This window comes from Pithys albifrons, chromosome 28, assembly GCF_047495875.1.
Source record: "Pithys albifrons albifrons isolate INPA30051 chromosome 28, PitAlb_v1, whole genome shotgun sequence".
Classification (NCBI taxonomy): domain Eukaryota; kingdom Metazoa; phylum Chordata; class Aves; order Passeriformes; family Thamnophilidae; genus Pithys; species Pithys albifrons.
This window is the reverse complement of record NC_092485.1, coordinates 2556654-2582199: the sequence shown is the minus strand read 5'-3', so window position 1 is coordinate 2582199 and position 25546 is coordinate 2556654. Positions and strand designations below refer to the sequence as shown.

The 25546-nt window shown below is 49.2% G+C and overlaps 1 protein-coding gene across 2 annotated transcripts in view; it reads right to left on the bottom strand.

Moving 5' to 3' along the window:
- Positions 1-846: 846 nt before the first annotated feature.
- Positions 847-25546, bottom strand: part of SYT6 (synaptotagmin 6) — a 37448-nt gene continuing 12748 nt past the window's right edge. Inside the window, exons 2-7 of one of the 2 annotated variants that reach the window (XM_071578530.1) lie at positions 18700-19021; positions 15072-15630; positions 10133-10253; positions 9025-9196; positions 8027-8177; positions 847-2334 (exon numbers count right to left, since the gene is read on the bottom strand). In XM_071578530.1, coding sequence (XP_071434631.1) covers positions 2263-2334; positions 8027-8177; positions 9025-9196; positions 10133-10253; positions 15072-15630; positions 18700-19021 — 1397 coding nt within the window. In that variant the 3' untranslated portion in view covers positions 847-2262. Of the gene's footprint in view, positions 2335-5261; positions 5808-8026; positions 8178-9024; positions 9197-10132; positions 10254-15071; positions 15631-18699; positions 19022-25546 lie in introns of those variants that run through there. The other variant, XM_071578531.1, reaches the window with a different exon arrangement.

The following is a 25546-nucleotide window of genomic DNA, read 5'->3' as shown; positions in this document are numbered from 1 at the left end:
ATTATCCCCCTGGGCTGATTATCCCCTCCTGACAGAGGGACGTGGCACCCCCTTGGCATTTGGGGTGCTGATTCCCCTGGGCGTGGGTGCTGCCCAAAAACGTGCCATCCCCTGTGCCAGCAGCCAAGTGACAGCCGCTATTGAGCGAGAATTGATGAGTTGGGATTAAAAATAGCAGCTTTGTGTCAACCCCCACGTCTGTTTTGACTCACTCCTCGCTAACGAGGGGAAGGGATAAAAGGCGGAGATTAGACGGGGAATGTCGAAAGCCAAGAATTAAAGAAGAAAAAAAGGGGGTTGAGTGGGTTGGGGGCAATTAAAGATTGGCAAGTGCCACCAGCCAGCACAGCTGTGGCTTCTTCTGGGGACGTCCTGCCCTTTGGTCTGCAGGCAGAGGTGGCAGCTCTGGATCCCTCAGCTCAGGCAGAGGTTCAGGGGCTTCACAGGCAGAGTTTGACCCACCCAGGGGATTCTTTTCAAGGGTTGGAGACTTTTCCCTGTCCTGAGATCTGCAGCATTCCCAGAAAGGATGGGTGGTCTCCCAAAGGGCAGAGCCAAAGAAGTTTTACCACTTTTTTGTTACAATGAACTACAAGTGCTTGAAATACCTTTATTTTTTCTGCAATTATTTCTCGTTTGTCCCCAAGGGATGGTGTGACAGTCCCAGCCCAGGCAGGACTGCAGGGATTGTCTCTGCTCCTCCTCACACCAGCCCAAGCTCTGCCATTGGCACCTTTTACACCCCCCAACCCCCCAAATCACACAATTCCTGCTTTCACAAGAGGAAATATTTCACCAGGCAGAGGCAGAGCTTACAAACAAAATAATTTTATTGAGTTTCTGCTCCTACAGCGCGTGGCACATAAAGAGAATTAAGACACAAGGTGTGATGAGAAATGATGTGTTTACCCTTCACTGAACAAAGGATTCATCTCACCCAAGGGCAAAGCAAACCCCCCTCTCTGCCAGTGCTGATGGGCAGCCAGGGATGAGGTGGTGACATTTAGGAAAATGGGAACTGAAGTTGACCTGAGGATTGTGGCTGATGGAAGCAGGTCTGATAACCTGCTGGGAGCAGAACAGGCTGCCTGGCTGACAAATCTTACCTTGAAACCAAAATATTTGCTTTTCCTGAATTTAATTAGAGTGGAACAAACAGCACTAATGCACTTCTTAACTCAGAGGAAGGTCCACAATGTGAAAGTGTCCAAAATCCACAGCTGGCTGATAAGGATCAGCTGATTTAGCTGCAAAGCCAATCTTGGAATATTTTAACTTCATTTTTGGCCTCTGCAGCCAAGGAACCAGCAAAACTTCTTTTTTTTCTCAAAACTTGACCTTCCTTCAGGGTTTGAGCCTTAGAAACTTCATTCCTTAAGGAAGTGCTGACAGTCCAAGAAGAAAATTTGGAAGGTTCTTTTTCAGTATTGACTGTGTTTCTGCATTTCCCTTTCCCCTTTGGTTCAGCCTTTATGACTTGGGTGATGTAAGAAATCGAGATCTGGGGGTCATGCAAAGATCTCACCTATTTCTGTCCCATCCTTGCCCTTTTATTTCTGAATCCCACTCGTGGCAACCCCGTTCCCTCCACTCCAGATAACGTGGTGATGTACAGGGGGGATGAGCAGCAGCTACAGAGGGCTCTGAAGAAACTGTTCATGCAATTAACTCTGGGGAGACTTCAAATACAGGGGAAATAAAAACAGCTTCCCCCGCCCCGAGGAATCGACAGCACTTTTTTATATATGACAAAAGGAATTTGGGTTACACACTTGCACAAACTTCTAAGGGCTCATGGACACCTCTACATGGACAGGAAACCCAGGAACATTCTGCTGGGTCAGGGCTGACCACGAGGATGGAGCTGCTGGCAGGTTAGAAGAGTCTCTCCCATCTTCTGCCACGGCTCTGCCAGTGATGTCCCCTCTCCTGGTCACTTCTGCCCTCTGCAGACACATCTGCTCCCTTGTCCAGCCTTTGTGACACTATTTTACACATTATTTTACACCCCAAACCTCCAGCTCATGTCTCAGTCCACCTCCTTCCTCTGCAAACAGACCCATACAGTAAAAGCCACAAAAATAACTTCACCTTGGGAGACATAGGAGACAAAAACAGATTTGACCACGAAACGGGTTTCTACCTTTACCCAACGCGGGAACAACTAGACCAGAAAGTCTCGCTGCTGCCACCACCACTCAGCAGGCCCTGGGGCCAGGCCAAGGGCAAAGCCAACATGCTCTGGTGCCAGTTCCCTCCGTGTCATGGGCTGGGGGGTGGTTTGGGAGAGGGGCAGGAGCCCTGGCTGTCGAAACTCGCTGCCCGGCCGTGCCACTGCAGGAGGAGAGAGGAAAGGCTGAGCAAGCAGGAATTGTTTGGGATCCTTCCCTGCATCCTGTCCCTCAATGTATTCCCATGCCATCCCATTGCATGCCATGCCATGCCATGCCACCCCATCCTATCCCACCCCATGCCATGCCATCCCATCCCATCCCATTCCTTGCCATCCCATCCCTTCCCATCCCATGCCATCCCATTCCATGGCATCCCATCCCATTCCATGCCATCCCATTCCATGGCATCCCATCCCATTCCATGGCATCCCATCCCATCCCATCCCATCCCATCCCATCCCATCCCATCCCATCCCGTCCCGTCCCGTCCCGTCCCGTCCCATCCCATCCCATCCCATCCCATCCCATCCCACCTCATCCTCATCTGCTCTGCCTCGTTCAGCTCATTGAACACTCGTGTTGAACCACTCAGGAGGAATTACTGAACAATTTGGTTTATTGCTTTGTAAATCAATTCCCAATTGTGAGGATTCCTCACCAAAAAAAAAAAAAAAGGAAAATAAACAGTATCTGTGTGTGCTGTGAAGACAAAGTGGCCTCAGTTGAGCTTTGGGCTCTTTCTGCTTTATTGCCATTGTCTTTTTGGGTTAGAAATACTGTTTGATCTCCCAAGTACTCGAGTCTTTCCAGTCTGGTAATTTTACTCCACAGCAGCTCTGTCCACAGCACCAGAGTCATTTCTCAAAGGGAAAATCACATCAGAGACTCAGTGGATGGAGCAAACATATTTTTTTTTGGCCATACTTATGGGATCATAAATTATTAGTCATCTGCCTTGGGGGCTATTATAATAATTCAACCCCATTTCTCCTCAAGCTTTTGAGTACTTGCCCATCTCACCATGTTGTTTTATTAAATTTAAATGACAAATGATGGACATCTCCCAGAGACCAGGGGAGGCAGAGAATTTCCTCTGCTTCCTTCTCCCCCTGCATCAATTCCCTCCTCTCCTGCATGAGCAGAACCTCTTTGCTGGCTGATTTTAATGCTCCAGCATGTGTGGATTTCATTTCTCTGGGTGAAAACTCACTTGGGAAACCAAATTTCAGCCCTGCCTTGGCAAAGGCATCTCAAACAAATATAATTGAAGGTGAGAGGATGGTTTCATGGGCTCAGCAAGGCAAACAGCAGATGCTTCATGGCCCTGCAGTGCTCAAGAATTTGGCCACTTTGGCCCATTTCCTTCCCCAAAGAGTGCAAAAGTAAATCACTGCACAGGTTTGTATGAAATTCATTTCATTAAATGAATTGCTTTAAATTAATGAATGGCAAACTGGGAAGCTTGTCCTTCCAAATGGTAAGAAAACACTTTCTCCTACATTCCTCATCCCTGAGGAACTGCTGATGGGTACAGTCTCCTGATTGGAATTAGCAACAAAACAGCAGTGCAGGAATTCCAGTAGAAACGGGCTTTGGGCAGAGCCTTGTTGTGTCTGCAGTGACAGTGACAATGTTACCACTCCAAAAAATGGGATGAAAATCTTTCCAAGAGAAGGTTCAAGTGACAGGAGAGGAGCCTGGAGATATTTTGACTTCATTTAATCAAAGGTGAACCCTGCATTTTGTAATTAACAGCCAGAAATTAGGAACACTTCAATCAAAGTCAAGCAGGCCCAAAAGTCTGGAAGAGCTTATCTTTAAAGATAAATGGTTATCCTTCATTATGGGCATGACTGGGCTCTCAGCAGAGTTATCAGTTTTCATCTGGAGAAATGTTTTAAACAAATAAAGGCTCCCCTGCTGGATGTCAGAGGCACTTGGCAACATCAAAGGCCCCTTTTGCATCGTGGTGATGATGCTGCTCCACCATATCTGAGTTTGTCTCTCACAGCTAACAGAGAAAGTTCCTATTTTCAGAAGTTCCCTTGGAAAAACAAGCTGTAATTTTCTATTTCTCTTGCTGGACAGTCACTTGGCTGATGGGTGGTTGGGGAAATGGGGAGGGACTGTGGGTGGGGTGGCTGAAGAACCCGTGGTGGCATCAGGACCTCGGGGCAGAACGATGGGAACAAATTGTGCTGAGGGAAGGAATTCGTTGCCAGAATAACCTCACAATGCAACAGCAAGTGGGATTCTCCTCTTCTGCTCAGAATCTTGCCTTCTGAACATCTGTGTGAGGAGCAGAGTACTCAGAAGCTTGTAATTAATGATTCATTTGCACATGTTCTCCATGTTCTCTTTTTAATGATGATGGTCATTAGAGAAGTGCAGTGATTATGGTTTGTTATTCTCTGTGGATAAATATGGAGCAACCAAAGACATGATGTGCAGCAGGAGCATTTCCCTGAAGGTTCCATAAATGAAAGGGGAGAGAGGGGTGAGCAACAGCAGCTCAGAGGGGAGACAGAAAGGAGGTTTCTGTGGTGGGACAGGCGGGTGCTGCCCAGGGTGGACAGTCAAAGAACCACATCTGCAGTGTAGGAGGAGGCACTGCCCATCCATCCATCCATCCATCCATCCATCCATCCATCCATCCATCCATCCGTCCGTCCGTCCATCCATCCAATCCCTCCATCCCTCCATCCCTCCCATCCATCCATCCATCCATCCATCCATCCATCCATCCATCCATCCCATCCATCCATCCATCCATTCATCCATCCCATCCATCCATCCATTCCATCCATCCATCCATCCATCCATCCATCCATCCATCCATCCATCCGTCCATCCATCCAATCCCTCCATCCCTCCATCCCTTCCATCCATCCATGCATCCATCCATCCATCCATCCATCCGTCCATCCATCCAATCCCTCCATCCCTCCCATCCATCCATCCATCCATCCATCCATCCATCCATCCATCCATCCATCCATCCACCCATCCATTCCATCCATCCATCCATCCATCCATCCATCCATCCATCCATCCATCCATCCACCCATCCCATCCAATCTATCCTTCCATCCCTCCTGCCCCTCTCTGGAAGGGTGAGGGGACTCCTGCAGCAACACAGCTCTGCTGAGAGTTCTGCTAAAATCACCACAAAGGGCCACTCTGAGCTGTGCCCAAAATATGCTGGAAGCTCCTCCTTGTGGCCAGAGCTTTTCCAAGGTGTCCCAGGCAGGGCAGTGCATGTGTTGGGTAGCACAGAAATTCCAGATTCCCCCCTTTCCTCCAGCCTGAGCTGTGGGGAGGGCGCTGGGACACCCAGTCAGGGACAGCTCCATGTCCTGGGCAAACAGCTCTGCTCAATTCAGGCTTCATAAAGACAGTTCAGTGCCAGCTCTGCTGCCTTCAGGATGAGGTCAAACAACCAGCAGAGACACTGATGTGCAGCAGAGGCCACTGCCAATGGTTGGAGCACTCAGAGACCATCAGGAGGATCAACCAGAGAGCAAATACCCCCTTTGTTGGTGCTCAGCACAAATTCTCTTGAAGATGATGGTGCAAATGAAGATGAAAGTCAGGCAGATGAAGATACTGGCTCAGCACACCCTCAGTTTATCCCTACAAAGACAAGAGGGGGAAGAAGGGATGGAGGACCAGCAGCTCCTCCCCCAGCATCTCAGGGCAGAGGGACAAGGGAGCCCAGAGAGCTTGGATGGACAGAGCAGCCTCCACCAGAGCCAGAGCTGAGGGACCAAAAGCCCAAATTTCTTCTCAAAAATGTCCAAACTCATATGGAAAAGATGATGGAAAAGATGATGCAATGACTTGTAACCAGCAAATACCATTTCCCCTTAATTCCTCTTGGGGAGCCTCTGCCTTTTCTCTTTGGTTTTTTCTTTTTTTCTTTTTTTTTTTTTTTAAGGCTGCACTGGGGATTTGCAGACAGCAGTGCTAAAACCTAAAAGGGCAAATAAACACAGGGACCATTTGCTTGCTGGCTCTGTGCACCAATTTGTGGCAGAAATACCAGAACAGATGATCAGAGGGATTTTTCTTTCCTTTTAAGCAGAGCTCCTGACCTGTGCATTGGGGGGTGAAATGATTCACTCTGGGGTTTTATTTTTCCAAAGTCTTGGGGGCTCAGTCGTGGTTTTCAAAGTATATTTTACCAGGTGAGTCATCTTACATGTCTGCCCCTTGGTTTCTCTGTTTCATCACAACAATAATGCCTTTTTTTCCCCTCAGTGATTATCAAAAACTTCACAGGAGTTTTCTTTCAAAACCCAACCAGCAGCTGAAAAATTGTGTAGTAAAGGCATAAAAACCATAACGTGGGGAAGGACCCTCTGCCCCTGGGCTGCTGCTGCAGACACCACACACCCTGAGCCAGCTGCTCACATTCCATTTGTGCCCAGCCCCTGTGCTCTCCAGCCCCCTGGGGCACACCTGGATCGTGGCTCAGGTGCCCAGTGCCAGGTTTTCAGCAGGGGAAGGGGAATCAAAGCCCTTTTGCAGCTCCCCAGGCAAAGGCACAACCTGCACTTGGGGCTCATTCTGCTTTCATTGACCTGTGTGGTTGCTCCTGATTTACAATAAGAGCTCACAAAATGTCTCATAGGAGAGTGAGTCTTCAGGTGTCCATTATCTGATACATCCATCTGATAAATCCATCTCCACAGTGCCTTAAACTAAAATATTAATTCCCAGGTTTTCCCACCGGGTGTTACCGACCTGGGCTGGGATGGAGAGCACTGAGCACAAACTGCCTTCGCACTCACAGGATGGTTTGGGTCGGAAAGGACCTTAAAACTCATCCCATTCCGTGGGCAGGGACACCTTCTACTGTCCCAGGTTGCTCCAAGCCCTGTCCAGGCTGGCCTTGGACACTCCCAGGGCTGGGGCAGCCACAGCTTCTCTGCCCAACCTGTGCCAGGCCCTCCTACCCCCTTCTTGTTAGAGGAAAGACCAGATTTCAAAGAAACACAGGGTTGGATACACTAAATCTGCTCAGCCAGCCCAGAATGGCCTTCCAGCACATCTCAGTGTATGAACTTCAAGGGGAAAATAACATGTTTTTGTTAACTACTTATTCAGTGACTTAGAGGGAAAATACCACCTTAGCCCCAGCTGGAGTGGGAGGTTTTATTGCCTTTATTATCTTATCACTGGCCACAAATCCTGGCTTTCTGCTCATACCTGAAGAGTCAAGATCCTGCCTGCCCTTTTCTGCTTCTCCCTCCTCCAGAAATTATGACCTGAATCAGCCAAAAAGCTCTACAGAAGCGTGAGAGATTGGAGTGCAAGGAGGAGGAAAATGTTAGAGATGGTCCAAGTGGTACCCAGGCATTTCAGCCCTATTTTGTCATCTGGGGCTGCATGAAGTGAGTCTCTTTCTCTGGAGATGCTTAGAGCAATTACATTTGTTCTATTTATTCTCCCTCAAAGGCTCCGAGATGAGTCAACAGAAAAATCTTTTAGGATGAAAAATTGAAACTTGAAACGGGCAATATCCCTGGACAATTTGTTCTGCAATCAGAGCAGCATTCTCTTCCCTTACTGCTCTCAATCTCTAATTTAAAAAGGAAAAAAAAAAGGAGAAAAGGAAAAAAACCCCAACATGGTAACAGTCACATCTGTAAATACAGTTTCTCTCATTGCTGCTTGTGAGTTCAAGGAGCTATTTCGAGGCAGGACAGAAATGTTGTTTTCTAGAGTTCATTTCTGGTGAGAAAATTCCCTCAGCTCTTGACAGAGAATCCCAAGGGAGGGGAGAAGCTCTTTGAGAGCCTGGAACCAGCTCCCTCATGCACTGGGAGGAAAGGACAAACCCCACGCACCTCTTTGAAGGACTTCTTCACCTCCACCAAGGGGTGCCAGTGGGCGATGGGCTTGCGTGGGTATGCCAGCATCTCGTTCCAGTGGTCCCTGCCCAGCCCCTCGGCGCTGCCCCCCACGCGGCACACCCCGATGATCTCGTTGTGCCCCACCCTGAGGGACGACAGAGCAACACAAACAGCCCTCAGTCACCCCCCTCACTGTGCCCAGGCTCCCCAGCCCCCTGGCACCGGGGCTGGGGGGTCTGCACAAGGGCAGCCTGGTCGTGCCTGGCATGGCCCCGGCACTGAAGGGCACTGGCAAAATAATTAGAGATGTTTTTAAATGGTCTGAACTGAAAGTTGGTGCAGATGCAGGATCTGGAAGGATGTTTGTGAAAGAGCAAAGAGGTGAAGAGCCAAAGCAAGTGCAAGTTCAGTAGTGGGTAATTCAGACAGCAATTGCTGCTCAGACAGAGAGAATTTGCTTTCTGCAATGGGGCCATGGGGTGTAGGATGAGGAGAGGATGAAGGGGGAGAGGAGAGGGAGGGGAAGAAGAGGCACAGGCAGGAAAATCTGCACCCAGCAGGAAAATCTGCACCCCGAGGGATAACCTGAATCCAGCAGGAAAATCAGCACCCAGAGGGACAATCTGCACCCAGCAGGAAAATCTGCATCCAGCAGGAAAATCTGCACTCAGAGGGACAAACTGCACCCAGAGTGATAACCTGCACCCCAAGGGATAACCTGCACCCACCAGGATAACCTACACCCACCAGGATAACCTGCAACCCCAAGGGATAACCTGCCCAGCAGGATAACCTGCACCCATCAGGATAACCTGCACCCAAAAGGATAACCTGCACCCAGAGGATAACCTGCATCCTGAGGGATAACCTGCACCCATCAGGATAACCTGCACCCACCAGGATAACCTGCACCCATCAGGATAACCTGCACCCACCAGGATAACCTGCACCCCAGAGGATGGTCCCCCTCAGCCCCCAGAGCCCCCACCCACCGGTCGTAGTCCATGACGGAGATGAGCAGGCTGACTTGATCCATGTTCTCAGGGGGAATGTCAAAGATTATTGCTTCATTGTAGGTGGGATTAAGGGTGTTCTTCTTGATGGTGGTTTTCTTCTTTTTCAGCCTTCGCCCATCACAGAGCAAAGACACTTTGACATATGGATCTGAGAGGAAGAGAGAATAAACCCCCTTGTGATGACAGAGCTGTGTTTGTTACAATATGGAAACAGCATTAGCAGAGGGTGGGCTGGGAGTTCCCAGCTCCTAAATTGGACTTTTAGGAAAAGAGATGTCTGCACAGCAGCTGAGTCCATTTCTCCTGCTGGTGTGAGTGTTGACACGAGGTTCAGGCACTGGAGAAGCAGCTCTGCATTATTACCATCCCAGAAAGGCTGGGCTGCCCTCACCTGAAATCTCAATTCTCAGATTTTTCATCAGGCACCAAGCTCCAGCTGAGCAGAAACATTTGCTGCAAAGGTCTGTGTTGTTATTGCCTTTTGTACAAGGAAATTCAAATGCTCTGATGTCGATGTCTGGAAAAGAAACTGCTTTTTATGATGAAAAGCAGAGTTTGTGCACGCTGGATTTACAAATCAGCTCTTTGGAGCTGTGAATGCAAACAGTCTTCAGGTGACTGTGGCCCTTCTGTTTGACTCCTGGCCACTGTACAGAGGAATGCACATTCCCCTGGGATGTACTCAGGTGGCCCTAATTTGGGGGTGGAATGGTTGGTTCTGGCTCCAGGGGGTCTTCTGATGGAAATCACCCTCCTCACATAGAACTGCTTGAGTCAGTACCTGCAGCAGGTCTGAGTGTCCAACCCAAGAGATGGATCAGAGCTCTGACCCTTCAGTGGGATGGGAAACCTCTGGCTGTCTCCATGAAATGTAAAGTCCTGTATATAATCACCTTCCCTGCATTAATGCCCTTGGGAGTGAGTTTAAAAGATAATTCTCCTTTTAACATTTTGTTAATACTTTTAACACAGACAAAGCTTTACCAGGGGTTCCCATGATGGCACAACCTTTGCCCACCACCCACTGAGGAGGGAGGAGGAAATGTGGATGCAACAGGGTCCTCCTCAGCCACCAAGCACCCACCTGAGTAACCAGTGATGTCCATAGCTTTGAGATTCCTGCATTTAATGACTGTTAAGGTGAGGCGACCTGCAGTTGGCAAATAACAAAGGGAAAACATGATCTCGCCCAGGTCCACGCTCTCCTTCAACAAAACAGAGAACACAGGAGGTTGGAAACGTGCAAGAACCACCAGGCTGCCTCTGTCCTCTCTGTCCTGCCACTGAAGTGAGGACACTTCACTGTGTGGTGGTGATTCCAGTGCAGCACAACATTAAAACTTGGTTGTAATAATGCCAAGGTCAGGAGTTCAATCCCCTCTATGGGCCATTGACTTTAGAGTTGGACTTAATGATCCTTGAGGGTCCCTTCCAACTCAGAATAGTCTGTGATTCTGTGATTATTTGGCTGAAAATTAATACAGGGAACAGGAAAAATATGCTACAGCTTCATATGATGGTTAAGGACAACCTTGCACTGTCTCAGTGGAGTCTGAGCTTCCCGTGCCAACATCACAGCTCTTCTGCTCCACTGCTCACCCAGCAGTGATGGGACACCTCACACCACATCCATGCCAGGGAGGAAACACTGTTACTATCAGGTTTATTTGAGTGCTCAGTGCTCACCTCGCAGTGCTGAGTGTGTGGCACTGACACCTCCATCCTCAACGGGAGGATTGTGACCCAAACTGGAAGGTGAGACCCTGACCAGCAGCTGCCAGGGGAAATTAGAGGTGGAGATCAGGTAGAAATTCTTTGCAGAGAGAGTGCTCAGGCATTGGAATGGGCTGCCCAGAGAGGGGGTGGATTCCCCATCCCCGGAGGTTTTTCAACTGAGCTTGGCTGTGGCACTGAGTGCCATGATTGGTAAAGGGACTGGAGTTGGCCCAAGGGTTGGACTTGATGATCTCAGAGGTCTTTTCCAACCCAATCCATTCTATGATTCTGTGATTCTATGGATGTGGCACTGAGTGAGAATCCACCGTGTCTTGATCCAACCCCACTGTGAGAATCCACCGTGTCTTGATCCAACCCCACTGTGATCACCAGCCCAGGGCACTCCGTGCCCTGGGCTGGTGATCACAGTGGGGTTGGATCAAGGGTTGGACTTGCTGATCTCAGAGGTCTTTTCCAACCCCATCAATTCTATGATTCTAAGAAACCTCCTGGTACAGTTGGTGCCATTTGTGCCCAGAATCACAGGCTGACTTGGGCTGGAAGGGACCTTAAATATAATCCAATTCCCACCCCCTGCCATGGGCAGGGATGGATTCACCAATAGAGGTTTATGGGCTCTGATGGTGCCCAACATTCTGGCAGGAAATGAAGATGTTTTAGAGCAACACTGTGGGTTTCTCTGAAGTTGTGTAAGAGTTTCTGGGTAGTTACCAGCTGGGGTCATGCCTTTAAACCAGAAGACAACCACAAAGGGCCCAGTTTAATGGCAACTGAGCTTTAGTTTGTGACACATTTAGTGTCATTTAGAGCACCAAACCCTCTGAGATGCCCCACAGGTTGGGGCTGTCCATGTGTGTGTAGAAAGGGTGAATTAACCAGCAGATGGCACTCGGAAATGTTTGCTAGTTTTGGATCACTCAGAGGCCAACACAATTTCCCCTTTTAGTGCCCCATCAAAGAACATTTGTATGTCACTCTTAGCACCTCCTGCACATGCAGCTTTATCGACCACACCTCCTAAAAGCCCTTTCCATTCTTGCCTTGCCCATGGGAATTCAGGAAAAAAAAAAACAAATGTCTCGCTTGAACTAGAAAGCATCATTATCTGGAGTCAGCAGAAAGATTTCCAAACACCTTCTAAAAATGGATTAAACAGAAAAATATCTTGTTTTCTACATACAGATCCCACATCTGTAGAGCAAACAACCCGTTTATTTTCGGAGGCTCTTTGATTCCTTTCAGTGTGACATAATGATCTGCTGAAGAGAAATTGTAGCTGTTAGTAGTGGAGTGATGGAACCAGAAAGACAAGCAAGTGCACTTAAAGCTTTGCTAAATGTTCAGGGAATAGATCCTGGTGATGGATGAGATTTTTGCCAAATTATTTCCTACTCGTTCTCAGGTAAGGCAAAGATTTAATCTTTATTCCACTTAGATGTGCAGAATACTAATGAATATTATATAAAATCTTGATTCTTCCCTGGGTCTGTTCTTGGATGCATTTCTTGTTCTCAGTTGGTTTGGGAGGGATGAGGGTCAGGAAACCTGGGGCAGAGATGTCAGAAGAGACATCCCTGACTGTGTGAGGTGGTGAGAGCACTCCCTGGACACCACCTCATCTCCTATTCCTCTTCTTGCACTGAGAGCATCTGCTCAGGGTATAAAATGAACATAAATTGTTCCTTGCCCTCCTTGTGTCAGGTCAAGAGATTTTTCTTTGCAACCATAAATACAAGAGAGCAAAGCATGTCCTGTGGCTACATTATTTTCTTGTAGATTATAGACATTGGGACATTTCCAAAATTCATATCAGTGCCTTTCAGGAAATAATGGAAGCTCTGAATCAATAACCTTTGCAGACTTGAAACCAAAATTGTTCCACTGATTCATGAGCTGTACAGTCATTAATTAAGCAGCTGAGTGCTGGCTATTTGACTAGCCCAGATCCTGCCTCAGTGTGTTCCCATCCTCTCACCCACACAATTGATCTCATGTATTATTAGTCACCCAGAGCTTTCTTGGGGTTTTATGAAAACTGTACTTACCCTTCTCAACTTTGATTAAACAGGAATGTCCTTGGGGGTGCTACAGCTGGCTGAGATGGGCCAGGAGCAGCCCCTTCCTTAGGGATGGCACAGAGGGAATGAGGGGATGGAGCCAAATGCGGCCCTTGATGTGCCCGTGGGATCTCAACACAACATGCCTTGGGCACGGTATTGGCTCTGCTCCCCTCACACCTTTTTGGAGGCTTTTTCCTCAACAACCCTTCTGCTGGTGCATCTCCACCTGTTTTTCTGGGTGTTTCCTCCATTACATTAGGAAAACATCCTCTATTTCTTGCAGAAATGATGGGAGGGTTCCTCCACCAGCACATCTGATGCACCTTGTTCCCCTCTCAGCAGGTGAGGGGTGTGCCTGGTGCCTCTTGGCCAGCATTTTTCCTTTCATCCCCATCCATCAATCCTTCCAGCTGTGGCTATTTGTGGATGGAAAGCCAAGAGCTCTGAGCTCCCTGCTAATGCCAGGGACTGTCCTTGGAGTTGATGCTGTGCCTCCCTCCCACGGCACTGCCAGGCAAGATGCTCCAAAGGCAGCGGAGCAGCACTCCCAGCACTGCCCCAGGGTGCCTGGCAGGCAGCACATCCACCTCCATGTCCTCAGAGTGGCAGGTGGAAAGCTCCCTGTGCCCAGCCAGGACAGCTCTGGCCTGAGAACCACCTTCCAGGCTGATATCCTGAATATCCTGCATCTGATGTCCTGGATATCCTGCATCTGATATCCTGGATATCCTGCATCTGATGTCCTGGATATCCTTCATCTGATATCCTGGATATCCTGCATCTGATATCCTGGATATCCTGCATCTGATATCCTGGATATCCTGCATGCACACCCTGTTCCCTGTGGTGCCCTGGTACCACATCCCTGATGGGCACAGCAGCACAGGACACAGTGCTGGGCATGTGTGTGAGACCTCACAGCTCTATGAGAAAGTTCTGAACACTCCACAATGAGAGAAAGAACAGACAGAAGTGGCCAAGGGGTACAACTGGTGGGGAACACCACACTGAGGAAAAAACTGCAGAGTTACAAAGCAAACATCTGATGCTGCTGGGCACAACTCCATAAATATTTGTGTTTGACAGTTCCCTTCCCAGCACAGAAAGCAGGAGAGCAGAGGTATGAGAGGAGCTGCAAGGGAAGCTGCAGGACACATCTTTGCAAGTTGTGAGGCTCTGCCAATCAGCAGGAAAGATGTGACAGGGCCCACGCTTTGAGCCACAGGGGTGAGGGTGGCTCATATTTCAGCTTCAGGAATAACAACGTGAAATGATAAAGACAATGACAGTCCTGGTGTCCAACTGTAAAGCAGTTCAATCATTCATTTGCTCTCAGAACCAGGCAGGTTGTCCTGGGAGGGCAGAGAGGGAGCAGACAGCTCTTATGGAGGGGTTCATGTCATTGCTCTGCACTCAGTGACCAGTGTGAGGAGTTGGCTTCTCTTGCCAGCTCCATGTGACACGGAAAGAAGTGGGACTTCTCTGGTTCTTGGCTTCTCTTTCAGATGGAATTCAACAGAACTACTAAAAGAGCTGGAAGAGCTGCCAGCAGTACATCCAACATCTCTCAGAGCAGCAAAGCCCAGCAGCTCCCCCTGGCCTTCCAGAGCTCTTCATGTGCATGTGGCAAACAGCTGGGATGGCTGCAGGTCCCCAGGGCTAATGGGACCAATCACAGAATCATAGAATTGACTGGGTTGGAAAAGTCCTCCGAGATCATCAAGTCCAACCCTTGGTCCAACTCCAGTCCCTTTACCAGATCATGGCACTCAGTGCCATGGCCAAGCTCAGTTGAAAAACCTCCAGGGATGGGGAATCCACCCCCTTTCTGGGCAGCCCATTCCAATGCCTGATTACTGGAAAGAATTTTTTTCTGCTCTCCAAGTTAAATTTGCCCTGGCAGAGCTTGAGCCCATCGTGCCCCCTTGTCCTATTGCTGAGTGCCTGGGAGAAGAGACCAACCCCCACCTGGCCAGAACTTCCCTTCAGGGAGTTCCAGACAGTGCTGAGGTCACCTCTGAGCCTCCTCTTCTCCAATAAATCCCTCAGCTGGGAGTCGTGCAGGACTTACCCCTTTGGGCAGCCCATCACAAGTGAATCCCACCCTGCCCTGCCTTGGAGCTGCTCAGCACAACTCTGGTACCCCCCAGGTCCCACCCAGCCCCCCGTGGCACTGCAGCACAAACGCTGCCAGAGCAGGGCTGGCCCTCCCCAGCAGACACTCACCGTGGTGGCGTACTGGATGTCCCTCCAGATGGAAGTCTCCCGAGACAGGTCTGAGTCCTCAAACAGGTTGTCCAAGATAACCTCCCCTATCATGTCGTGCCTGGAGAACCTGTCGAAGTCAAAGACGCTCAGGTGGAGCTTCCTGCTGGCCAGCTCCTCGTGGGGCACAGGGAAGTGGAAGGACTCATCAAAGGTGGGGTTCAGGGTCTTCCTGTGCACCCGTGTCTGGAACTTGCGCTTGCGGTCGGGCAGGAGGTAGATCTTCACGTAGGGATCTGAGCTGCCACAGAAGTCTTTGGCTGGCAAGTCAAAAGCCCTGAGGATTCGCACAGTCAGCGTTTCGTTCTCGTAGTCGTACTTGAGAGTGAAGTTGATTTTGCCACAGGTTTTTTCTGCCTCTTTCTTGGGGTCCTCAGTGTCGACAGTTTTCTGTTTGTAGAGCTCGGGTTTGATGCGGCCGATGCTGGTGGGCTGCTCAGCCACCGCCGGGGCCTCCAGGCCATAGTCCATGCTGGCCACGTGCATCTGCCGGGGCAGGTGCCTCTTGAAGGAGATGTGCCTGCAGGAGAGGGACACAGCACAGCTGGGGGGGTTTCCAAGGACATTTCTCACCCTTTTGCTCCCCTGGCGCTCAGAAAGCAGGAGAGCACAAGAATGAGTTCAGGAGGTGCTCCTGTGAGGAAAGGCTGAGGGACCTGGGGCTGTTTAGCCTGGAGAAGAGGAGGTTCAGGGGAAACTTCATCACTCTCTACAACGCCCTGAAAGGAGGTTGTAGCCAGGTGGGGATTTGTCTCTTCTCTCAGGCAACCAACAGTAGGACAAGAGGGCACAGCTTGAGCTCTGCCAGGGGAGGTTCAGGTTGAATATCAGGAAGAAATTCTTTCCAGAGAGAGTGGTCAGGCATTGGAATGGGCTGCCCAGAGAGGGGGTGCATTCTCTGACCCTGGAGGTTTTTAAGGTGAGATTGGACGTGGCACTGAGTGCCATGATCTGGTAATCAAAGTGGGGTTGGATTAAAGGTTGGCCTTGATGATCTCAGAGGTCTTTTCCAACCCAACTGATTCTATGATTCCTGAGCTCTGCACAGAAGCCACCTGTATTATGAAAGTTGGACACTGAGGGGAACTCCTCCAAAAACCTTGAAGGATCTGATCCAACAAATTTCTTAAATTCCAGAGTATTTGCAATGAGCCGTAGTTTTTTGCCTGTCACACGAGTCCCAGCCCACTGCTGAAGAGATGAGCCCCAAAACTCCTTAACCACACCACAGACAACTCAGACTTTTCCCACCGTCATTCCTTACACTTCCAAGTTTCTGGCACTAAATTCTCTCAGGGAGAAAACCTCTTTTTTTTTTTTCTTGTGAGAGAACCATGACCTGCTCAGAAGGTCATGTTTTATCTGTAGAAATACAGAATGGTTTGGGGTAGAAGGGACCTTAAAACTCATCTTTTTCCACCCCCTGTCATGGGAAGGGACAACTTCCCCCAGCCCAGGTTGCTCCAAGCCCTGTCCAATTGGCTTTCCTGGGTATTGCTGCTTCCAGACTTTTCCAACAGACTCATCAGGAACTGATAGATAATTGTTGACAGGGAGGAAGGCACAGCCTTGTCAGGGATCATCTCCTGCCCTGAGCTCCCCTCCAGCACAAGCAAAGCTGTGTGTAAGCAAAGCTTTATCTGAGCAAAGCATAAAAGCTTTCTGTGGACTCCCGGCATTATTTCGGATTATCTGGTGTTTACAAGAGCAGTTTATGGAGTTCCTTAACCAAACTAAGCTCTGGTACAGCTTTGGATGGTATTTGGTGCTCCCAGACCCGGCTCTCCTTGACAGGTTCCTCGGAGGCATTAACTGGGCTGTGAATCAGAGGAACCCGCCAAGGAGAAAGTGGGTTTGAAACCTGCCCACGGACAGCCAAGTCCCACTTTGTTTGTCCTAATTCAGATAGACTGAGGAGGTTTTTTTTCTCCTCTTCTGGAAAGGTGTAATAAACCCAGACCGAGTGTGTGGGCGCAGAGAGGGACTCGAAACGCCGTGTGGGTAACTAAGAGTGTGTGGCACAGTCGCAGGTGGCACCGAGCTGGTTTATCTCCAGCTCCTCCGAGCAGGAGGCTGCGGTCGCTGCCTCACTAATCCTGCACAAGTGCAGCCAATTTTCTGGGCAGTGTCTGCTGTCACAGTTTCCCTCCCTCACACATCGTGGGCATGGGCAGCGAAGCAAACAGGAGTGCTGGGGCAGTGCCAGGACCCTGTGATCGCCCTTCCCTGTCCCTGTTTCACCACCTTCTGTGTCACGGGGAAATATCACATTGCACAGAATTCCAGGGTGGTTTGTGTTGGAAGAGACCTTAAAGACCAATTTTTCTGCCATGGGCAAGGACACCTTCCACCAGCCCAGGTTGCTCCAAGCCCTGTCCAACCTGGCCTTGGACATTTCCAGGAATGGGGCAGGCACAGCTTCTCTACCCAACCTGTGCCAGGACCTGCCCACCCTCTGAATAAAGAATTCCTTCCTAACAGCTTATCTAAATCTCTCCTCAGTACTCACACCAAGGAGGTGTCCCAAGGTTCACCCTCCTCCCTGAGGAGCTGCTGGTGGCTCTGTCCCTGGCTGAGCACAAACACTGAGCCCAGCTGGGGCTGAGCTTGTGCCCTGAGCGAGACATCAATTGTGCTGATCTAATTGTTCCTGCTCAGAGCCAGGGCAGCGAGAGAGCCACGAGGGCTGACTCTGTCTGACAGAGCCCATCATTGATACTTCAGTCTGCCTTTCATGTTGGAACAAAATTAAAGTGGCCAAAGCATGTGCAGGACTTGACACAATGAGGTCAAGTCACAGTAACAGGGTTTGAATCCCTGATGTTTTTGAAAGGCCCGTGGTAAGCTGATCTTAACACATTAATTGGTTAATGGCCAATTGTTGGGCAGGAATCCAGCATGGAGGTGCTTTCTTCAGCCTCCCTGATGGGATCTGAACCTCTGACTTCATTCAACAATCCTCCTGCCCATCCTGCTCACAGAGTAGTGTCCCTGCCAAGATCCCATCCCTGCCAAGCACCCCATCCTTGCTGAGCAGCCCATCCCTGTCAGGATCCCTGCCAAGCACCCCATCCTTGCTGAGCACCCCATCCCTGCCAGGATCCCTGCCAAGCACCCCACCTTTGCTGGCCACCCATCCATGCTGACCACCCATCTCTGCCAACCACCCATCCCTACCAAGCAACTTATCCCTGCTGAGTAGAATCACAGAGTCACAGAATATCCTGAGCAGGAAGGAAACCACTTAGATCATCGAGTCCAACTCCTGGCCCTGCACAGACATCCCAACAATCCCACCCTGTCCCATTGTCCAAACATTCCTGGAGCTCTGGCAGCCTTGGGGCTGTGCCCCCTGCCCTGGGGAGCCTGTTCAGTGCTCACCTCCCTCTGGGGGAAGAACCTTTTCCTGATATCCAACCCACTCCTATCCTGGCACAGCTCCAGCCATTCCCTGGGTCCCATCTTTGCCTACTGAGAGCAGAGGTTGGTGCTGCCCCTCATGAAGAAGCTGCAGACCATGCTGTTTGATCTCAGGCTCCTCCTCTCCAGGCTGGGTGCCACATCCCTGCCCAGCAGCCCAGCCCCTCACCTGGTGGAAGACGCCGGCTCCGTGGTCTGCCTCTGGATGCGCGTGCGCCGCATGATGTGGTCCTTCATGGACATCTGCACCTCTGCAGGGATGTCTGGGGACGTGTGGCTGATCTTCACCGCTGCCTCCAGGAAGCTGATGGCCCCTGAGTCCTTGAGCTTGTCTGCCATGCCTGCCTCACTCTGCAGGACAGCCAGGTGAGAGGAGAGGGCCTTTTTCCTCCAGGGAACCCAGCACAGCTTCCAGAAGAGGAACAGGAACGCTGCCACCAGGGCCAGGCCACAGACTATGACTATCACTGCAAGGAGGCTGACAGAGAGCTCTGCAGGGAGAGGACAACAGCGACAGGGAGGGAGAGGATGGGAGAGGAGAGAAGAAAGACAGTGAGAAAACCATAAATAAATGGAAGAAATGGTCCAAATTGACTTATATCACAACCAATTTAGAGCTCCCAGCAAGTTCTTCAAGTGAGAGTCAAATCCAAGAGGGCATCCCCTGTTGGACTCAGCACACATCTGGGGAGAAATGAGTGTTTCCATATGGCCAGAGCCATGAGGTTTTATGCCATGAGGCTTAAACTGGCTATAAAATATCACCCTTGGTTTGTTTTGTGTCATCAGCAGAGTGCTGAGTCTGAAATCAAGAAGAATGATACAAATGCATGAGAGAAACCAGCTCTGGTGCTGTCCTGGCAGAAGGTGCCTTTCTTCTTCATGCCACGCCTGTTCAGGCACTGGAATGAAGAATTCCACCTACCATGATCCTGGAGGGAGGTTGTTGTTGTACCATCAACACCCACATCTTGTCCAGATGTGCCCACAGGGAATAAAAAGCAAATATCAACATACACACAAAAAATAATCACGAGCTGCTGATGCAGAGAAACCAAACATAAAGGAGGTTGTACAGCAAGTGCTACACAGTGTGCCTGCAGAAGCTGCCTGTTCTCTGGCTCTCTGAGACACTTCTACCTCATGGGCTGTGTATTTCAGTCTTTTTCTGGAGGTGAAAGAACTTCCATGAGTGTGGCTGAAGAATCAGAAAAGAGGGAATATCTATATCTATATATCTGTGTGTATATATACATGTTGGAGGCTGGGAAATGATTCACAGCACTTCACAAACAGAAAACATTGGCTATTTTTACTTCCTTTCCTGCAGTGTATTGATTCCCAGATTCCCACCCAAACCAAAAGTCTGAGAGCTCAGGATCACAAGGAGCACCAGTCCCTGATGGTGGAGCCAAGGTTTGCTCTGGAGGGAAACCTGGGGTCAATTCCATCATGGATTGCTTTGAGTTCATGGACAATTCCATCATGAATTGCTTTGAGTTCATGGTCAATTCCATCATGGATTGCTTTGAGTTCATGGACAATTCCATCATGGATTGCTTTGAGTTCATGGTCAATTCCATCATGGATTGCTTTGAGTTCATGGACAATTCCATCATGGATTGCTTTGAGTTGATGGACAATTCCATCATGGATTGCTTTATATTCATGGACAATTCCATCATGGATTGCTTTGAGTTGATGGACAATTCCATCATGAATTGCTTTGAGTTCATGGTCAATTCTATCATGGATTGCTTTGAGTTGATGGACAATTCCATCATGGATTGCTTTGAGTTCATGGTCAATTCTATCATGGATTGCTTTGAGTTGATGGACAATTCCATCATGGATTGCTTTATATTCATGGACAATTCCATCATGGATTGCTTTATATTCATGGACAATTCCATCATGGATTGCTCTGAGTTCATGGACAGTTCCTTCACTGCCTGCTGTGTGATCAGTAAAGCAACACTCCTTACCTAAATGCAAGTCAGGACAGAGAGTCAAAACCCCACCAAACACTCCAAAATTTTACACATAATAACCTTTACCTCTTTTTCACCCCATTTAGTCTCAGGCCATAAATGTTTTGTGTTCCCTCACTGAATTCCCCCTGAGGAATGGGGCTGGTGCCCTCTGCATTTCTGAGCTGGGGAGCTCAGCCCTGTGCTATAAATGTGATTCCTGACATGTGCTTTGCCTTAAACAGCAGCCATAAAAAACCTTCTGTTCCCTTTTCCTAAACTATATTTTACTTTTGTACAGCTGTCAGCAGACATTTAATCGTGGAATCACTGAGTGGTTTGGGTTGGAAGGGACCTTGAAGCTCATCCCATTCCACTCCCTTCCACTATCCCAGGTTGCTCAGAGCTGAGTCCAATCTGGCCTTGAGAAAAATCTGTGAAATATGAGGCAAGTCTAAGTTTTTATGTTGACAAAATAGCTGAATTTTAAAATTATAAATAAAGAACCCCAACAAACGAACAAACCAGTGACAAAATCTCATCCAAAATTAATGAACCACAACAGCAAAGTGTTCAGGAGCACATTTATTGTCATCAAACTTTGCTCATGTGTCTCTGGGAATAAAGCAGCTCCTGTATATTTAGGATTATTGTTGCAGCAGTTCCTAGAAGTGAAATCTCAAGGCAGCATCAGACACAAAATGTGACATCCACACCCGAGCAGTCAGTTCTGCTGAAGGCCTGGGAAACCATCTGTTGTTCCTGATATCCCAGAGGAAACCATTTTTCCACCAAATTACCGAACAAATCCACACAGGGCTCGAGGCAAAGCTCCCTGAGTGCCCTCAGGTTCTCTGACTCCAAGGGAAGGGCTGCAAGGTGCCAGCAGGTGCACATGGGAAGAATAAAAGCCATCCAGAGGCTTTTTCCCAACTTCTCTTTCCCTTCCCAGCCCCTGCAGCATTTATTTTCTGCTGTATCTCCAAGGTGGAAACATAATAAACAGATCCCATCTTATTTAATAATAAATAGGGTTGTACAAGTTCAGCTTCCTCAGAGACTTGGTTAATGTGTTCTCACCAAAGCTGAGAGCACAGAGCTCCTGCTTGCCTGGACTTTGAGTTAAATCTTGGAATTGTGCCCAGGAAACTCAAGCACTTTCAGAGGAAAACTCAAGAACCTGGACTTTGTGCAAACACATCAGTGCTGGTACAAAGGAAATCATTGCAGTGCAGAGTCTCTCTCTCCTGGGAATTGCTACGTGACACAGAAGTTTCTGGTTTTTCCACCCATTCCAAGGATTCATAAGGACTGTGTGGCTCTGCCAGGCTCATTAATAGAAACCATGAGAAATAATCAGTTTTCCCCTCAGCAAACCTGTTGCCAGCCAGAGAGAGATCTTGGTTTCTTGTCACTCCTTGCTGGGCTGGAATTCATAATGGAGCTGACAGGATTCACAGATACTTTTATGCATGACCTCCTACTCCTTCCTCTGACAGCTGCCATCAAGCAGGAGGAGAAGGAACCAGGATTTTACAGACAGTTTTTAAGCATCTGCCTCGTTAGAATATTGGGTTGTTTGAAAATGACATTGTGAATTCTGCAAGACTTTTTTCGTGACTTATTAAACTTAAATATCAATTGCACAGAGTTGACCTTCATTGACTTAATGAGCTTTCCCTTATGAATTTGAAAATACCACTTACTTTCTAGAAAATGCCTACTATTCAAAATGTTATGCTTTGAATGTCCTTTAACTTAAAAGAAACTGAGCAAACAAGATAATTCCTCATCTAACACAAAGTGCCCCAAGGTCAGAGGTTGCTTTGGTGCTCCTGGCACAGAGGGGGGTAAGGCCATTCCCCCAAAGGCAGGACAGGCCAAAAGGACACCTCAGAAAAAGGGGACAATGAGCTCCTGGGTTGGTATCACCCCACTCTGTGCAAGGTTTGGATCCAAGGTGTCCTGAGCAGGGGAAAAGAGGGATGTGCCTGTTCCCAGCAGGGAGGAAGGGAACAGTTCACTCCCTGACTGACCATTCCCCAGGGACAGGGTCACATTATCCCTCTGACAAACATCCCACCTGAGGAAAAACATGATAAGAGCAATATTTTTATTGTATTCCCCTCTGAAAAACTACCAGTGAGTCAGTTATTTGTCACTTTGCCATCAGGTAAGGGGTGTGATGGAAGTGTGAGCAGCTCCAGCCATTCCTCACCCTGGTCCTGTCCAACCTGGTGCTGGTCCCTCATCCCCACCCAGTTCCCCTGGGAGACACAGGAGGAACTGCCATGCTGGAAAATGGGGTTTGTCACAACTTCTGATTGAAAAGATCAAGTTTAAAAGAAGGAGGTTGCACAAATAAATTCACATGGATGTTTTCCAGGCTCTCTTCCCCCCTGGGAGCAAGAGCTGCTTCTCAGAGGAGCCCTCAGCTGGAAACTGCTTTTGGCCACTGAGCAGCAGAAATGGGGCTCTTGACTGGCTAATGAGGAGGGAGGGGACAACAAAGATGTGGGTTTGAACATGACCATCCACCTGCATGAGTTTGTGTGTTTGGGATAACTCATCAAGCTGTTATTTATATATTTATTATCTAACCCACTTGCTACCAAACCACCCCAAAAAAGACCTGAAGCCAACAACAAGCAACGAGGATGCCAAGAGCATGAAGGACACTGAATCCCACCAATGCCACCCACAAATTATCTCATTTCTGCTTTGGCTTGGCTTCTTGGTTTGTGTTTTTGACTGACTTTGTGCCATCTAAACCCCTTGCTATTGAACCTCACCAAAAAGATCACAGAGTGGCTCAAAGCTGTAAAATTTCCAAGGAGGTCACTGATTTCTACTGCCTTTAAATCAGAGGGCTCAGGGCAGCACATGGAGCCAGTGGGGCAATTTGAAACTGGGAAGCTAAAAATGAGAAGGAGAAAATCATTTCTTGGTCGGCTCAGCCCTCCTGTCTCTCATATCTGTGGAGTGGGAAAGCAGCTCCTCAGGACAACCACCCCTTTTGCTTCCTCTTGGATGGGAACTAATTAAGAGACATGGTCCAACTACCTTTCAGCTTGATGTCCCTGATGGCTCCATAATACCCTAACTGAGTTACCAAAGGGGATAATTAGCCAAGTCCAAACAGAAAGCGATTAGTGACATGACAAAGTCGTGATTACAACACTCTGTTAACTGCGAGACAACAGTGGTGTAATTGTGGCAACGTTGATTTTCAGCTGTGGAGGAGCTTCCACTGTCATTAGAGAGATTCATGGCTAACCCCGAGTTTAATGGGAAGAGTTGGATTTAATATCCTGAAGGTGTAATTTGGCTTTCCTTCCACCCACTCCCCACAGACACAGCAAACCAGGGCTGTGGCTCTCTCAGCACTCCAGCAGCCATCACTCATTCCAGCCACCTGTTGGGTTCAAACGCGGTGGGAATGCTGGAGTGGAAGTCCCAGGGGCTGGAAACACTCAGGGCTGCAGGTGGAGGTGCAGTGTGGGCACAGAGTGGGGCTGGAGCAGATCAGCTGCAGTGCCCACCACCCACCAGGAACGGGCCACCCACCCACCTGTCCCTTCCCTCAGTCTGGAACACCTTCCTGAGGCCCTGGAGCCCCTCACCAAGGCAGAGGAGACACTGTGACCTGACCCTGGATTGGTCCCACAGCTCCATCCTCATGCCCAGACCCAGTCACAGCCTCCCACCAAGGCAGAGGAGACCCTCTGACCTGACCCTGGGTCGGTCCCACAGCTCCATCCTCATGCCCAGACCCAGTCACAGCCTCTCATCTGATCCTGCCAAGAGCCAAAGGGTCCGGTCCAGGGCTAAGGTTTGGATTCCATGATCCCTGTGGGCCCCTTTCAACTCATCATGTTCTGTAATTCTGTGATTCCCAGTAAGAAGTTCCTCCTTTTAAGTTCTCTGGTGACTCATGGAAAATTTGGGTACCAGAAAGAGCTGGGGCTGGTTTGCTCCCCACTGGGTTTCCTTCAGCTGTAAAAGCATCTCCCAGCTATTCTGAGCTGTGACTTCTTCCCACAGCAAACACTTCTGGAGGAGCAGGCCAGCCCCAGGAGGTGGCAGGGGGTGATGGTGATGCACCTTCACCTCTCTGGCACTGCCTGCAGGGCTGGTTTTCCAGTCTCATACACCAGCCATCCCTCACACCACGCCAGCAGATGTTGCCAGGCTTCTCTGTCCATTTTCTGCTACATTTTTCTACTGCAACAGTGCTTGTGAGAATATATTGTTCTATTTCTGTAGGGCTTTGTAGAGATCATGCACTCAAGTGATGGATTACTACAAGAATTATTGCTGGAGGAGAAGACACGCAGCTCTGGGGCTACAACAGACCACATGAGGCACCCACCAACTTCTGAGCTCATTTTCTCTCAGTTGAGGAGCATCAGCAATGTGAGTTTGATTAGCTGAGGGCTGGGGATTGGGCACGAGGAGCTGTGCTGGGTCTCGGAGGCCGCTGGGCAGGGGGAGCAGCTGCAAGAGGGAAGAGGCTTCCATGAAATCCCAGCCATAGACATGTTTATTTAGTAAAGCTGTTCAGCTTTGGAAGAAGGAAAAGGGGCTGGGTGGAACACAAATAAAATTTTACACCCCCACAGCAGCATCTCAGCCCAAAGCCAGGCAGGGACCACAAGGGAAGGTCCCTGTGGGGACCCAGCACGAGGCAAACCCTGAGGGGCACCACGGAGGGCAGCAGCAAACAGAGCCCTTGGCAACAGGGATTCTGGCAAGGAAACTGGCTGGCTGATAAATCCTGGAATGCTGTGCTGGATGAGAGTCCACTGCAGTGCAGCAGCTGCAGTTCTCAGCCCCTCTCCAAACCTCAGGGACTGAAACAGAGCAAAGAATACAGATCAGATTGTCCCTGTCCCCCCACAGAGCTCCAATCCCTGGCTCAGAGGGCAGCTGTGTTTCCAGAGCCCACGGCTAAGGGGGCACTGGGGTCTGCAAGGGGCATGGCAGGGAGGGGGAAGCACTGCAAGCCCCTCACTGACTGCCTGTTTGCTGGCACCATGCCCAGTG